Below are 13923 nucleotides of genomic sequence, written 5' to 3'. Positions count from 1 at the left end.
TAAAATCTGTTACGCGACGCATGATCAAGAGCGAGTTGGAAGATTTTGAACTGGTAAATCAGATTTTCAGTTTGACTCAGTGAAAGAAGACACCAAGTTCTTGTTAAATTTTGAAAATATTTTTCACATGTTTCCTTTCCCTTTTAGGATAAATCAGCAGATTTTTCTCTGTCTTCTGGTGTCGGTGTGAAAAATAACATCTATGCCATCCAGGTGATGGGAATTTGTGAGGTCCTGATTGAGTACAATTTCAACATAGGAAATTTCAGGTAAAACATAGACTTTTACCCTCAAGTACTAGCTGCGCTATGCTGTGCGTAGCCCTTCAGAGTACAGGGCACAGAGTCATTGCAAGCACAGGATAATAGTGCCATCACAGAATTAGAATTATGCTTTCTGAGTGTGTGTGCCTTGTGGCACAGACACTCACAGAACCCTGGGGAGTGTATTCCTTTTGAATGTTGTCTGTTGTGGGAGGTGGGATGTGACATTTTGTAGAAGAGCAGGTCAAGGAGGAAAGGATGAGGTATACACTGCTAGGGAGGTGGGGAGATGTCCTATGTCATGGTTTTATCATTTAGAAAGTGTCATTGTGTAATTTGGGAACTGAAGGTTCAAATGGGAAACTATAAGACTGGATTTTCTCCATTAATGCTTTCTACTACTTCATTGCAGTAAGAACAAGTTTGAGGATGTCCTAGGCTTGTTTACATGTTACAACAAACTCTCTGAAATCCTGAAGGAGAAAGCTGGAAAGAACAAATCTACCTTGGGAAAAAAAACTGCACGGAGCTTTCTGTCCATGGGTTTTGTATCTACTCTGCTTACAGCTCTGTTCAGGTGAGAAGCTGAGGTCTGATTTTGAATCTCAGGCCATCCCTGTGCTTTTCAATGTATCCTCAGTTCTCTGACAGTGCTCTTGATTCCTCAGGGACAATACCCAAAGCCATGAGGAGAGCCTAGCGGTTCTGCGTTCCAGCACAGAGTTCCTGCGCTATGCTGTCAGTGTAGCTCTGCAGAAGGTGCAGCAGCTGGAGGAGACAGGACAAACTGATGGACCAGATGGACAAAATCCTGAGAAGATGTTTCAGAACCTCTGCAAAATCACACGGTGAGTCACTGTAGCACATGAAGACATCAACTCTAAAAAGCAGCAATGCATTTTGGGGATTTTTGATTCTCAGGTAAGGTTTTGAAAGATTAATGCACACTATAACTATTTCAAACAGTTATTATTACTGGGTTGGGATCATTGCCTTTCTTTGCTCCTGAGAAATCAAGTGGAGGCACTACAGTTTCTGTGCCAGAGTGATAGAGCTCTAATAACGGTACTTGGCCTGGAAGAACCAAACACCATCAAACTCTCATTTTCAGCCTCTTTCTGACTTTTGGTTCATCACTCATTGTCACAGAGGAAGTAGGATGGTTACAGGCTGGATTCTTGAGGCCCCTGGGATGCAATGAAGTTAAAATTCATTTCTAGCTACAGCATAAAACAAAGGTAAGAGGGACACAAGCTTTAGAAAACATTTGTTTAGGACTTTCCCAAGATGCTTGAAGACATTCATGCATCTAATCCTTTGAAAATCCAAGAATGTTAAGCATCTAAATGTCTTTTGGGATCTAGGTCATATCTGCATGGGGTCTTTTCAGATCCCAGTCAGCAGAGAGCACAAAATGCAAATTATGTCTGCCATGAATAATGCCCGTTTTGTGTCTTGCCCCAAATAATAGAGGCTATTTTTGTTGCAGTCATTAAGACTACATGTGAGCTACATGCTTTGCGTGATTGGACATTGAAATAGAATAAGATCATCTGCGCAGGCAACAGAGCTAATGAGAAGAAAGGAGAAGGAACAAAAAAGGGAAGAAGTGGGCTTAGGGGAGCAGGAAAAAGATGTTTGCCTACAAACAGAAAACTCTCCTTTAGGCCAAACAATTTTGCTTTCTCCAAAGCTTTTGACTTTGCCTTGTCTGCCTTTACCTTTCTGATTTTATTTATATAGAGCCCTATAGTGATATCTGACATTTCACAGATTCAGACTGCCAAGAGAAAAGCTCCTTTTGTCACTGACAGATTTGACACCGGTGGTCAGTGTTTGGGTAGTCTGAGACAGAAGGAAAGCCAGGTGGAAGAAATGAGTGTATAAAGGAGGACTTGAAATGGGATTGGAAGGTCCCTTGGCACCTGGAAAGAATTAAATTATTTAGCTGTGCAGGAAGAATGCAGTAGCTGTTTTGCTGATATTGAAGCAAAATCTTAAAAATGGATCTCTTCTCCCTCTACGTTCCTGTAGGAAAAAGACCTTCCAATTTAGTTATATTAAAAATAGGGTCCTAAGAGTAGAATCTGTGATTAGCCCTGTTCTAGTTCTTGCACTGTGCAGTGAGCTGTACTGGAGCATGTGATGTTAACTCATTTCCCTTCCCCTAGGGTTCTGCTTTGGAGGTACACTTCAATTCCCACTGTTGTTGAAGAGTCAGGGAAGAAGAAGGGCAAAAGCATTTCACTTCTGTGCTTGGAAGGTTTGCTGCGGATCTTCAACACCGTGCAGCAGCTGTACACTGCCAGGATACCCCAGTTTCTACAAGCCCTGGGTAGGCACATGGTACAATTCTGCTCTGGTTTCCAGCCTTTGTGTTCCATGTGTGGGCAGTTAGGAACCCAGTTCCCTTTATCCATAAGTAGAGAGAGGGGTCTGATCCTTGTCTCCCAGTATCAAGGTGGGCTCACCAGCATTGATTTTCATGCCAGAGGCAAGTTCTAGAGATATCTTTACCTGCTTTTATAGAGCTCTCAGTCTGTCAGCAGAGGATAGTTGGGGTCTGATATAGCATTCATCTATTTGAAGGTTCCCTTTAACACATTTTTGTGCTCACCACGGTTTTGCAGTCTGTATTCCTCCTGTAGCTGTGACCAGTTGCAGTCTTTCCCACTTTTGGAAATAAATCCTGTATTCTGCTCTTGGCATTTAGCTTTTTTCTGCACTTCTCTGTCTCTGCCAGATATTGCTGATGGTGACGCAGAAGAAACGGATATTAATGTCACAGAGAAAGCTGCCTTCCAAATCCGACAGTTTCAGGTAAGTACCACTGTGTGTTGCAAGCGTTCCAAAGCATTGGTAATTCTGGCAGAAAATGCTGCTAGCTCTCTGTTACTTGACCACAGGATTGAGTATGTGATAGCCGCTGTGACACTGATTCACTGGCAGATCAGAAAAGTTTCTGATACCTAAGAGAAGCTTCTTCAGGGCGCTGTACAGAGCTGGATTGAAGTGCACATGTATTTACAGAGCTATAAGGTCCTTCAGTGCAGCATAAACTTACCTGAGTATTGTAAAAGTCACACTGAATCATGTGCGGGCCTCTGTAAGCACTCGTAACAAAAACCAGCACTTGCTCTTTAGAAGAGCCCTCTTTTTATATTATTTGTCATTCTTGTTGCCGATTCCTTTATCTGCTGCAGCTTCTGGTTTTTTGCTTCTTAAAATGGCCCTGCAACAAGCATGCACTCTCTTTCCTTCCCATGATCAGAGGTCCCTGGTGAACCAGTTCAGCAGTGCTGAAGATGACTTAAACTCCAAGGAAACGCAGTTACTCATCACAGTTCTCTCCACTTTGTCCAAACTCCTGGATCCAGCCTCTCAGCAGGTACTTCACAACCTTCATGGGGTGGCAGGGATGTGTGTAGCTGCCATAGGTGTGGGAAGAAGATTATCAGACTGGATTGACATCTGAGGGCTTTGACACATGTTCAGGTTCTGCCTTCTCCTGCAGACCAGACCATGTCCAAGTGATGGTTCTGTTACATTATCAAGCATACTCCTGTCACACTCCTGCAAGGACAGTTAAGAACAAGTTGTCTTCCCACCCCACTCCTGCACATTCTCATCCTGCCTCTGGGCACCTGGAGTTGGAATGACTTGTTCACCTGAGCAGGGACTCCTAACAGAGCCTAGATGCGGTATGGCTTCCACATGGGAGGAGAGCCAAAAAAGGCCATCAGACTTATGGCAAATCCAAACTGGCTGTTAAAGTAGTCCATGCTGTCCAGGCATCCAGTGTTATCCCTGTTCTGTCTCAAAGCCATAAAATATTTTCTCCTCTTATGCAGTTCCTTCAATTCCTGACTTGGACCGTCAAAATTTGCAAAGAAAATGCTCTTGGTAAGTAAGCTTTGGGGAGTATGTTCAGATGTGATGTGTCAGCTGTGATGTCAGATCCTTAGATGCTCTGCTCTTGTTAGTCCTGTTTTTACATCTTACAGATATATTCAGGTCCAATTCTGTGAGAGATTGCCATGGCATTATGGTTATTAACACAGTATTAGGGAAGAAACTCCATCTCTAGAAATATTAGCATTGCTGAAGAAAGAGAAGCCACTTACTTGACTTTTCTCCCTTGTTATTTAGCACATCTGTTGCTCAAATCTGGATTTATACTCTGGAAAGATATTACTCTTGCCAGAGTTTGTATTGCGTTTCCTCAGTGCTTCTGGTCATCATTTTTCCACGAGCTGAGGGCTCCAGTGTGCTGTATGTCTCCTTGCAGTATCATCTGTGATGCCCAGTGCTGTAAACTCTGGTTTTGTAACTGCGGTATTTTGATAGGATTTGCACCTACTGTGTATCATTTCTGGGAATGCAGACTGTTAAATCCACGCTGAATCTGAGACTTTCCCTCACTGGATGCCTGATGTTCCTAAATAGCTAGGGGAGCTCTGCACCTGGTAATGTGTTGTTTTCTTTTCCCTTCCCCACAGAGGATATTGCTTGCTGCAAGGGTTTGCTGTCTCTGCTCTTCAGTCTCCATGTTCTGTACAAGAGTCCTGTCAGTCTGCTGCGTGAACTCGCACAAGACATCCACGCTTGCCTGGGAGACATAGATCAGGTATGATGCAGAAGCAGCCTAACTCTTCATCACCTAGTGCTGTCAGGGCAGAATTGAGTGCACCTCTAGCTCCTGTCACATAGTTTGTGCCAAAGTTTTACTCACCAGAATTTGTTTTCTCTCCTCTACCCAGGATGTAGAAGTGGAGAGTCGGTCCCATTTCGCCATAGTGAATGCCAAGACTGCAGCCCCTACTGTCTGTGTGAGTCAAAACAGCGTGTGCGGAGCAACCTGCAGCGTGCAGGGCTGCTCTGCTATGAGTGGCTTGTGGATTCCTGTTGTGTCAAACTCCTCCAAGAATCTGTTTTGTTATTGGTGTTTCTGTCTTAGCTGCTGGTTCTGGGTCAGGCAGATAAAGTCCTTGAAGAGGTGGACTGGCTTATCAAGAAACTCACCAGTCTGGCATCAGACACATCAGGTAATAAAAGTGGTCCACTTCTTACTGTTACAACTTTGTCAAAAACAGATGAAGATACAGAGCAAAAAGATATTTTGTGATTTTGAGGTAGCAGGTTAAATTCTACCTTGCACTGGTTCGACATGAGCAATGAATGTAAGATAGAAAGTGTTGTCACAAAATCTCTCCAGTGATTGTTTTTCCTGTGCCATGCTCGTGCTTTATGCACCAGACACAAAGGTGGTATTTTGTGCCTCCCACCTGCATAATTGGATTCATTAGACACGTTCACCAGGTGTTCATCTCTTCCTTCTAGAAGACTCTTCTCAGGCATCAAACCAAACCCAGGCTCTGGAGAAAGGTGTAATTCTGCAGCTGGGAACTCTCCTGACAGTTTATCATGAGCTGGTACAGACAGCACTCCCTGCAGGGAGCTGTGTGGACATGCTGCTGAGAAGCCTCAGCAAGACATACGCAATTCTCACCTCCCTCATCAAACATGTGAGTGCTGCTCTGCTGACAGTGGGTTGGCTGGGATCTAAAAACTTTTTCCCCATCTGCTACAGCAAGCTCACAGTGACCCCTGGCAGCAGCTACACTCACGACTGGACTGCTGATCTCTTGCAAGAGTCGAGTCCTTATTCTGTTGGCTTTCATGCCCTCAATTTCATGACCTTTCTGCCACAGTGATAGATGTACCAGTGGAGATAAAGACAAGTCTCTCTCCAGCTAAATTTGACTGTGCGTGTCTTGGAGTGGCTCTTTCCACTGTGTCATGTAGGTTCCTCTGTATGAAGCTGTGTGCCACAATGAACAGCACTAGCGGCGTTCTCGCGGTGCTCAGCAATCCTGCCCTTGCCACTCATTCCCGTCTAAGGCTTGAAGCATCGGACCTGGGGGAGCTGGGCCATGAAAGCAGGCCAGGGGAGCTAGTTTGAGACACGGTGGTGAATTCCCATATCTTACAGCTCTGGAGTACAGACGTGGTATTTGGGATGTAGCAAACCACTGGGGAGGATCATTCTTGCAAACCTTGCCCTCCCTGCTGTGCCCTTGTACAAGCTTCTTTGAGCCCTGCCTGGAACCACTGTAGCTAGAAGAAACTCTCTCATGTTTTCCTTGCAGTATATCCAAGCTTGCCGCAGCTCCTCGAACACGATTCCAGGAAGGCTAGAAAAGCTGGTGAGTGTGAGCAAATTGCTGGAGGAAATGGCTCATTGCCTTGAGTTAGGACTAACACCAACCTCTGCATCTTTGCAGGTGAAGCTCTCGGGTTCCCATCTGACCCCACAGTGTTACTCATTCATTACTTATGTACAGGTAAGGCCTAAATTAACCATGGCAAAATCACAGTGAGTCTATCTCATGCAGAGTGGTGTATCAGCTGCAATACATGGGCACCTTTAGAGACTATTAATCTTTTTGAGATTGAGTTTCCTATATTTCAAGCTTTACTATGTCAAATAATACTATAAGACATTTCAGCACCATTGGGACCAAACATGTTGATTTGTGCTTGCGCAGGGAAGGAAGAGTGTTTGGGGAGATGGTTTTTAGCTTTTATATTTTCCCATCTCTGTTCATGTCATTTTTTTTTGGGTGATGGGATTAATACTGCTGTTAACCGCAATGGCAAATAAAGGTCAACAACACTGCAGTCATCACAGTGTAAAGTAATGTGGGTGTCAAAGACTGCAGTGCCAAAGATGGGATTTAGCTGTTTGGAGAGGAATTGGGTGCTTGAATGAGGAATTGCAGAACAGACACAGCATATTGGGGAAGGTGCAGTGGTGTGCAGTTACCTCTCCTGGGGATTTCTCACACATACATATTTCTGAATGTATAAATTATTAAATTAGTTTTTCCTTCCTCCTTCTTTGGAGATTACCCCCAGGTCCATCCTTCTTCTATCACTACTTTTCTGTCATCTAGCTTGTAATGCTGTTAGCTGGCCAGAGCAAAGATTTCTCTGGCCTTACTCAGCTGACCTTTCTTCCCTGCTTACCCTCTAATGCCACATCTTTTGTCATCCTCCTTCAGAACATCCACAGTGAGAGCTTAAGCTTTGCAGAAGAGAAGAAAAAGAAGAAGAAAGAGGATGAAGCTGCTGCCATCTCCACAGTCATGGTAAGATGGACTCACTCTCTGTTAGAACATGGGACGTGGGCTGCGTTTGAACTGGAGATGATACCTCAAGGTTTGTGTTACCTGTTGGTTTCACCAATGACAAATTGTCATCTGGGCCTTTAAAAATCTAATTTATTTTATGTTAACTTCAGATAAACATTTAAAAAAACAAAACCCAAAAATACGCTTCACTAAACACAACCTAAAAGGTTACAGGCATGGAACAAAGGTAAATTCTGGATAGTCTGTCTTGTCTGATATATTATCATTTAGGGTAAGCTATGAAATTACAGAAATGGGCTAATTTATTGGAACCAATACTGCACACTGCTTCTTATATTTATCAGTACATTTAAAGATAAAGTAGTGGATTCCACTACAGTGATGCAGTTGAGAATGACTGCCTGACTTGGCTGGGATCAAGTGAGCAGGCTGACAGGTTCCTGGCATTTCATGTCCTTTGTTTGTGCTCCCAGCCAGCATTTCCTGTGTCTCGTCAGTTGTCCCAGACATTTGTATGACATTAAGTGTTTAAAAGCCACAAGCCTGATCTTCCTCTCTGTTCCGAGTGTGTGGAAATGGGCTGAAATGCTCCATGTCCTTTTGCCACTCTATCAGCATGGGAAACAAACATCAAAGGTGTTAAACAAATGGGGCAAAAATGTGGTGAAACAGCAGTGTGCTCAGTGCCTGGAAGGCATACCCTGGTGATGCCTTTGCAGAGCTGGAGCAGAAGAAGTTTTGCTGTGATGGCTGTCAGGCTTATCAGGGCTGTGGACTGCAGGCAGAGTACAAAACAATGTTTGGGAGAGCTTCACTGCAGAACCATCGTGGGAGTAAATGTAAAACCAGTAACAAAGCTGCCAAGGCTGGATGGGGCAGGACTGGTATGGAGCAAGGTTACTGAAGACACTTTTCTAAACTGTAGTGGTTGTGGTCTTCATGTCATGCTACAGCATCACTGTCTTTTGAGGGAAGTAAGCCGCTGATAGGTTAGTGCCGTAGCTGGGACGCTTGTTAATTACGACAGTAGAAGGGACTCTTCAGGCTGTTCACTTCCAAATCTGAGCTTTCACCCTCCTTTCTGCATTTCAGGCTAAGGTGCTTCGGGAGACCAAGCCAATCCCAAATCTGATTTTTGCAATAGAGCAATATGAGAAGTTCCTTATCCATCTCTCCAAGAAATCAAAGGTAACACAAAGCAGAGCTCTTCTGTGACCTGAATTCAGGGGAACAGTGGCATGGTGGAGGGTTATTGCTGTTCCACCTTTTTAAATCTCCACTGCTGCTCATATTGGGAAGGTGTAAGGACCTTACCACTCTTTTAGCCTTTGCCCAAGCTCCTGGCCCAACACTACTGAATTGCTGTCACATTGACACCACCAGGTGTCAACAGCAGCACTGCCTGTGACCTAACATTGTGTGGATTTCTGGTTGAGCAGAAACTTACACCTCCACTGCCAGCTTTCTTCACCCCACTTGCCCAGTCTGTTTCATAAGCACTTACTACACAAGAGTGAGAATAACTGGTAATCACTGGGCTTTTAGGAAAATTTAAATGGCTTGCTGGATTGCATGGGGGCAGGTCCTTTTTCACCCACCTTTTGCTTCAGTCCTGCATCAGCACTGTGATGGACTTAGTCCCAGTGCTGTGCAAACAATTAGGCAGAGCAGAAAACTAAACTAAGATGCTAAGAGGCATAATGTCCTCTCCCCCTGGTTTCACTGTGGTTGCTGCAGGTGAACTTGATGCAATATATGAAGCTGAGCACCTCCCGAGACTTTCGCATCAATGCATCCGTGCTAGACAGCGCATTGCAGGAGCATAACACAGAGGATGCTGAAAACGAGACGGACAACGACCAGGTCAGAACCCATGTAGCTACTTTTACCAATAGGTTTATGCCTCTTTTGAGGCTAACTGTATTTGTAAGCTGTGCAGGGCTATGTGAAATTAGGACAGTTTGTCTTCCCTGGGTTAGCTCTCACTTTACTATTAAAGTGATACAAAGAAGTGAAGAGTGAGTCTGGCCAACACCTGCAACACTCCAACCCTCTGCCTGGAGTGACCTTTATTTCCATGCACCACTTGTCTGTATCTCAGGTCTCAGGGAAAGGAGACTGCTCTTAAGGCCTTGGTGTTTGCCTCAGCAAGCAGAGAGGTCTGTTGGCATTATCTCTGAGGACCTAGTGGCTGGCCAAGATCAGACCTCTGTAGCATGATGCCAAGTGGGTCTGCATCCAGGTTAATGTTTGTAGAAAAACAGCTGACAGGGCAAACTCTGTAAGGCATTGTTCTCCTCAGACCGATCTCTGCTGCTGGAGGTGGCACAATCTGTGCTGAATAAGAAAATAAACAATTTATTTTGCTGATTGTCCAGGTTTTTATTGGTGCTTCTGTCCACATTTTCCTGAGTGTTTCAACAACCCAAAACCCAGCACAAACAGTCCCTGTCTTGTGCCATTCATAACCTGGCATAATCCATTCATTCAGTATGAATTTGGGGGGGTCCCCGAGGAAAGTCTCAGTGAGTGAGAGGAGTCACATATTCAGGTCATTTTGTTAGGGGGGGGAAAAAAAAAAAGAGCTAAATCCTGTTCTGCATATCTGGTTTCATGCTTTAGGCAAACATTCCTTAGACTGATCATACAAAAACAATCACACTCTCTACTGCTACTCTCTCCCTCCCTTCTCCAGAGCAGCACAGCACAACAGACAGATGAGAACCAGGAACCCAAAAAGAAGAGACGGAGAAAAAAATAAAGCTGGGGTTGCTGCTGCTGCCTCCTCCCACAGTGCCTGTTCTGTGGCAGACTCGCCTTGGTCTTGGAGAACTACATGTACGGACACGATGGCTTGTTGCTCCTCTTGCCAAATACTTTGTGCCCACAGGAGTGCAAGCAGCAATTTGGGCCCCTGTCTCAGGTTTTACAGCTGACTGCTGCCTTCAGAAGTGCCTCTGCTATTTGGATGTGCTGCTATCAAAATCTTCTATGCCAGGAACATCCCTTACAGCAAAAAGGAAACAGAGTGACCAGGATGAGTCCCTGCAAAAAGATCTCCTTCTGAAAAGACAGTCAGGCTCTGGCACACTCTCTGGACAGTTGTCGTTCTGGCACTCTAGCGTCATCACTTCTTCTCGAGTGAACCTTTGGTTATTTCAATTAGCTGATAGATATCCAGTGCTTCTCCTGGAAGACAATGGGACAATCAGTTCCCTGCATTCTGCAGTACACTCGGAGTCTGTCTGGCATGAAAAAGTGACGGTCATGATTTGCTTTAGTTCAGAGTGTGTAGCACAAAAAGCCCCATATCAAACTTGTTTTGTGTGGAACCAGCAGCAGTAGGAAGCTGGAAACACAAGCTGTTCCCCCTTGCTGTTGAAGCTTGCAGCTCCTGAGAAGCAGAGAGGTGACAGCTTCCTCGGGCAAGGCTGGTTTTGCTGTTATGTGTTTGCTGTTATGTTTTTGCAGGCCCTGATGCAATGCACTTTTTAAATTTGCCTTGTTCCTGGTGAGAACAAAGTGCCCTTTTTTTCCCTCAGGACAGAAAAATCCTGTTTCTAAAAGCACCCTTTGCCTGTCAGACTCTAATAAAGGTTACCTAAGAGTGGAGTGTCTGATGTGTCCAGTGACTGAGAGAACATCGAGGAGAAGCTGTTTAAAGCAGCTCCCAGCCAAGAGTTAAAAGTTTGTAGCAGTTAGAGGGTTATACTGAGTGCACACAGGCACGACTGCAGGGCTTGGGACTGTTGGGGAAGAAGGCAGCAATGCCCAGGCAGTCCTCTGACCAGAGCTGTGCTAAGGGGGAGGGGGGATGGAGAGAAAGCCCTGAAAGCTGGAAGAGTTTGGGTCTGGAGGGCAAAATACACAAGGCTGTTGAGGCACCTTATTTCAGAGAGGGAACAATTCAATCTTGGGCTATGCTACAAGTGCACAGGAGGGCTCCTCTCCGAGGGGCACAAAGCAAATGGGTGCATGGGCTAACAGAGCCAGGCCCGGCTCCTTGCTATCAGAAATACTTGGTAGCAGCAGCACAAACTACTTGGGGATTGTGAAAAGAAAGGGGGGGTAGAGAGGGGCTGGCAGTGGCCCTGCAGGGCAGATGACAGGTTGGGAAGCTCATGAAGTGTCTGCTGTGCAGAATCCCTTGGGGACCAAGTGCTGTACCTCTGCCAGCTTGTCCAGAGGGACCAGCTATGCTGGGGATAGCGCACACACACCCCGCTCACCTTGGGGGATGCCATACTTCTCCATCCCACTTGGATTTGATGGTGTCACACAGTTCATGGTCACCTCTTTCCTTAAGCACTGGTCAACATCCACTGCACTGAAGAAAGCCACTGACTGGGGCAGATCCTGGAGCCCCAGTTTGTAGGCAAACATGCACCTAGAAGAACAAAAGAGGAGCTGGGACAGTGCTACGCATCACCCTCATCCTTGTCACACCTGGCTTTGCCCAGCCTCAGGTTTACAAAGCACTGTCCAGCCCTCGCTAACAGGTCACTTTGCACCCACATCACTCAGCAGCCAGAAGACAAGGTGCTTTTAAAGTACCAGGAGGATCAAGTATTGCTAAAGTGGGTGTGGGATGAACAGAGTAACAGTACAGTAAGCCTCCGTGGAAGAAAGGAAGGACTCAGCCCTTCGCTGCTGGCTAATCCTCCCAGGCAGTGCGGATGCCAGATTTCCCCAGCAGGAAGCCCTGTGCTTGTAGAGCTGGCACAAAGGTACAAACATCAGGGCACCTGCCCCTGCTGCGCCAGCACAGAAAGGCTATTTGCTGTATCCCTGCCTCAGAGCAGGAGAAAACAGCTCTGCTCGGGCAGGAAGCGTATTTGGCAAAGCTGGCCATGCTGGAGCCGCATCGAAGGGAGCCCCCGGGGGTCAGGAGCATTCTAGGCTTTGCAGGGGACAAGGAGGCAGCAGCAACATCCCACGCTGCAGAAGGGTCAACAGGTACAGTGCTCACAGCACAATGAGTCGTGCCCCTTGCTGCCCCGAAAGCAGGGAGGAGACAAGGGATGGGGACAGTTTCAGGCTCCTGGCTGCTCAATCAAGCCCAAGGGCTGCGGCCACATCAACCCCAAGGGCTCCTGCCACACAATGGCTGCAGACCTGAAGGGAACGGGAGGCAATGTGCTCACATCCTAGCAGAGCGGAACAATCGGCCCCATCTCTGCAGGAGCCAAAAGCTGATGATATCCCCCCCTCTTGCCAGCAGATTATCCCTGGAAATCAAAGCTGAACTCCATTTATAGCCACCGAGTCAACGTGTGAAGGAACTGCAGCCTCCAGTGCTGCCAACTTCCCCTGAGCAGAAGAAAACTGCTCTGCCCCAGCCTGCTGCAGGCAAAGCCAACGCCTCTGCTGTCACCCCAATCCCTTGAGCTTGTCCTGTCCCACCCCAGAGGCACTGGTGCTTGTCCCCAGGAGCCACCACAGCCATCACATCTCACCGTGTGAGGAGGTTGGTGATCTGCAGGGCCAGCGCTGCCCGGTAGCGATCCTGCTCCTGGACCAGGTAGCGCACTTCGTCATGGATGCTGATGCAGAAGCGCCCGTTGATGTCAAACTCCTCGAAGAGCCACTTCATGGCCACCAGCATGAGATGCAGGTAGTCGACAGCCGAGCTCTGCACCACCCAGTTCACTCTGCTGGTCAGAAACTGGTAAAAGCAAACACAGATGGATGCTAAGAGAGTATCAGAGTTCAGGGTCCAGGGTCTGGTCCCGATACAGCTCCTGGGAAAAGTCTTAAATTCATAGTTGTTGGGTTTTTTGATGGCATGCAGATACAGAAAAGGGGCAATGGGTTTCCAAGAGCCTATGGGGTCTCCAGCATCTAAGAAGGGCTGACCGTGGGTCTGCCATTTTGGAGAAGACAAGCAAAGCTGAGAGCTCAGCAGCACAGAGCCGCATCCTTACCTCTCCCTTGGCCACGGCGGGCTCCAGGGCCCTGCTGATGTGACAGCCCAGCACCGGGGTCTGCGGGGAGGGGGATAAGGCGATGCTCTCCAGCTTGTTGAACATCTCGGACTCGGTGCCTCCAGCCCACACTCTGTGCTCCACCACGTCCCACTTCTTCCTCCTCCGGGACCTGGCGGGGCAGGGGGGTTTGCTGGAAGCTGGGAGGAGGCTGCAGGCTCCATTTGAGAACCTCAGATGCTCCCTCCCAGTTTGGGCCAGCTGGATGAGCCCCTGCAGCCTCCTGCTGCTAACTGGGAGAGACTGAGACCCCCCAAATCAAAGCCATTCAGCCCCGGGGGAGCAGAGAGGATATGGACTATCCAGCCCCACCTCCCTGCTCTGCCCACTGCCCACATGGCTGCAGCTCCCTCCACCCCCCCGATGCCACCAGAGCCGTGCAGGGTTGGAGCATCTCACCTTTTGGTGGCTTGTCTCTGCAGCCGGTGGGCATACTGCATTGACACCGATCCATCCTCCGCCCTGTCCACAGCCAGGTCCAGCTCCCTCACCAGCCACTCCCCCTCCTCAGAGAGACGAAAC

General features: G+C 47.1%; 2 protein-coding genes across 2 annotated transcripts in view; one reads left to right on the top strand and one right to left on the bottom strand.

Annotated features, from left to right (window-relative positions):
- Window positions 1-10178, top strand: part of FANCI (Fanconi anemia, complementation group I) — a gene marked incomplete at its 5' end in the record, with an annotated part of 23661 nt that extends 13483 nt beyond the window's left edge. The window contains 18 exons of the mRNA XM_010087050.1: window positions 1-53; window positions 148-269; window positions 676-840; window positions 932-1111; window positions 2435-2598; window positions 3007-3083; window positions 3535-3651; window positions 4115-4166; window positions 4763-4890; window positions 5024-5092; window positions 5221-5308; window positions 5604-5788; window positions 6413-6469; window positions 6548-6607; window positions 7328-7414; window positions 8510-8605; window positions 9155-9280; window positions 10113-10178. The exon at window positions 1-53 is cut by the window's left edge and continues 160 nt beyond it. Of these exons, the coding sequence (XP_010085352.1) occupies window positions 1-53; window positions 148-269; window positions 676-840; window positions 932-1111; window positions 2435-2598; window positions 3007-3083; window positions 3535-3651; window positions 4115-4166; window positions 4763-4890; window positions 5024-5092; window positions 5221-5308; window positions 5604-5788; window positions 6413-6469; window positions 6548-6607; window positions 7328-7414; window positions 8510-8605; window positions 9155-9280; window positions 10113-10178 (1892 nt within the window). The remainder of the gene's footprint in view (window positions 54-147; window positions 270-675; window positions 841-931; window positions 1112-2434; window positions 2599-3006; window positions 3084-3534; window positions 3652-4114; window positions 4167-4762; window positions 4891-5023; window positions 5093-5220; window positions 5309-5603; window positions 5789-6412; window positions 6470-6547; window positions 6608-7327; window positions 7415-8509; window positions 8606-9154; window positions 9281-10112) is intronic.
- A 366-nt stretch (window positions 10179-10544) lies between these two features.
- Window positions 10545-13913, bottom strand: LOC104471649 (DNA polymerase subunit gamma-1-like; the record flags this gene model as incomplete). The annotated part of the gene is made up of 5 exons (XM_010087048.1): window positions 10545-10606; window positions 11647-11804; window positions 12874-13082; window positions 13342-13513; window positions 13801-13913. Coding segments are annotated over 5 exons (714 nt in total), but the record flags the coding sequence as incomplete, so codon positions are not given.
- Window positions 13914-13923: the final 10 nt, after the last annotated feature.

Source organism: Pterocles gutturalis, unplaced genomic scaffold, assembly GCF_000699245.1.
Source record: "Pterocles gutturalis isolate BGI_N339 unplaced genomic scaffold, ASM69924v1 scaffold40616, whole genome shotgun sequence".
NCBI lineage: Eukaryota > Metazoa > Chordata > Aves > Pterocliformes > Pteroclidae > Pterocles > Pterocles gutturalis.
Note: the sequence above shows the minus strand (reverse complement) of the source record. Positions and strands in the feature narration are given on the sequence as shown.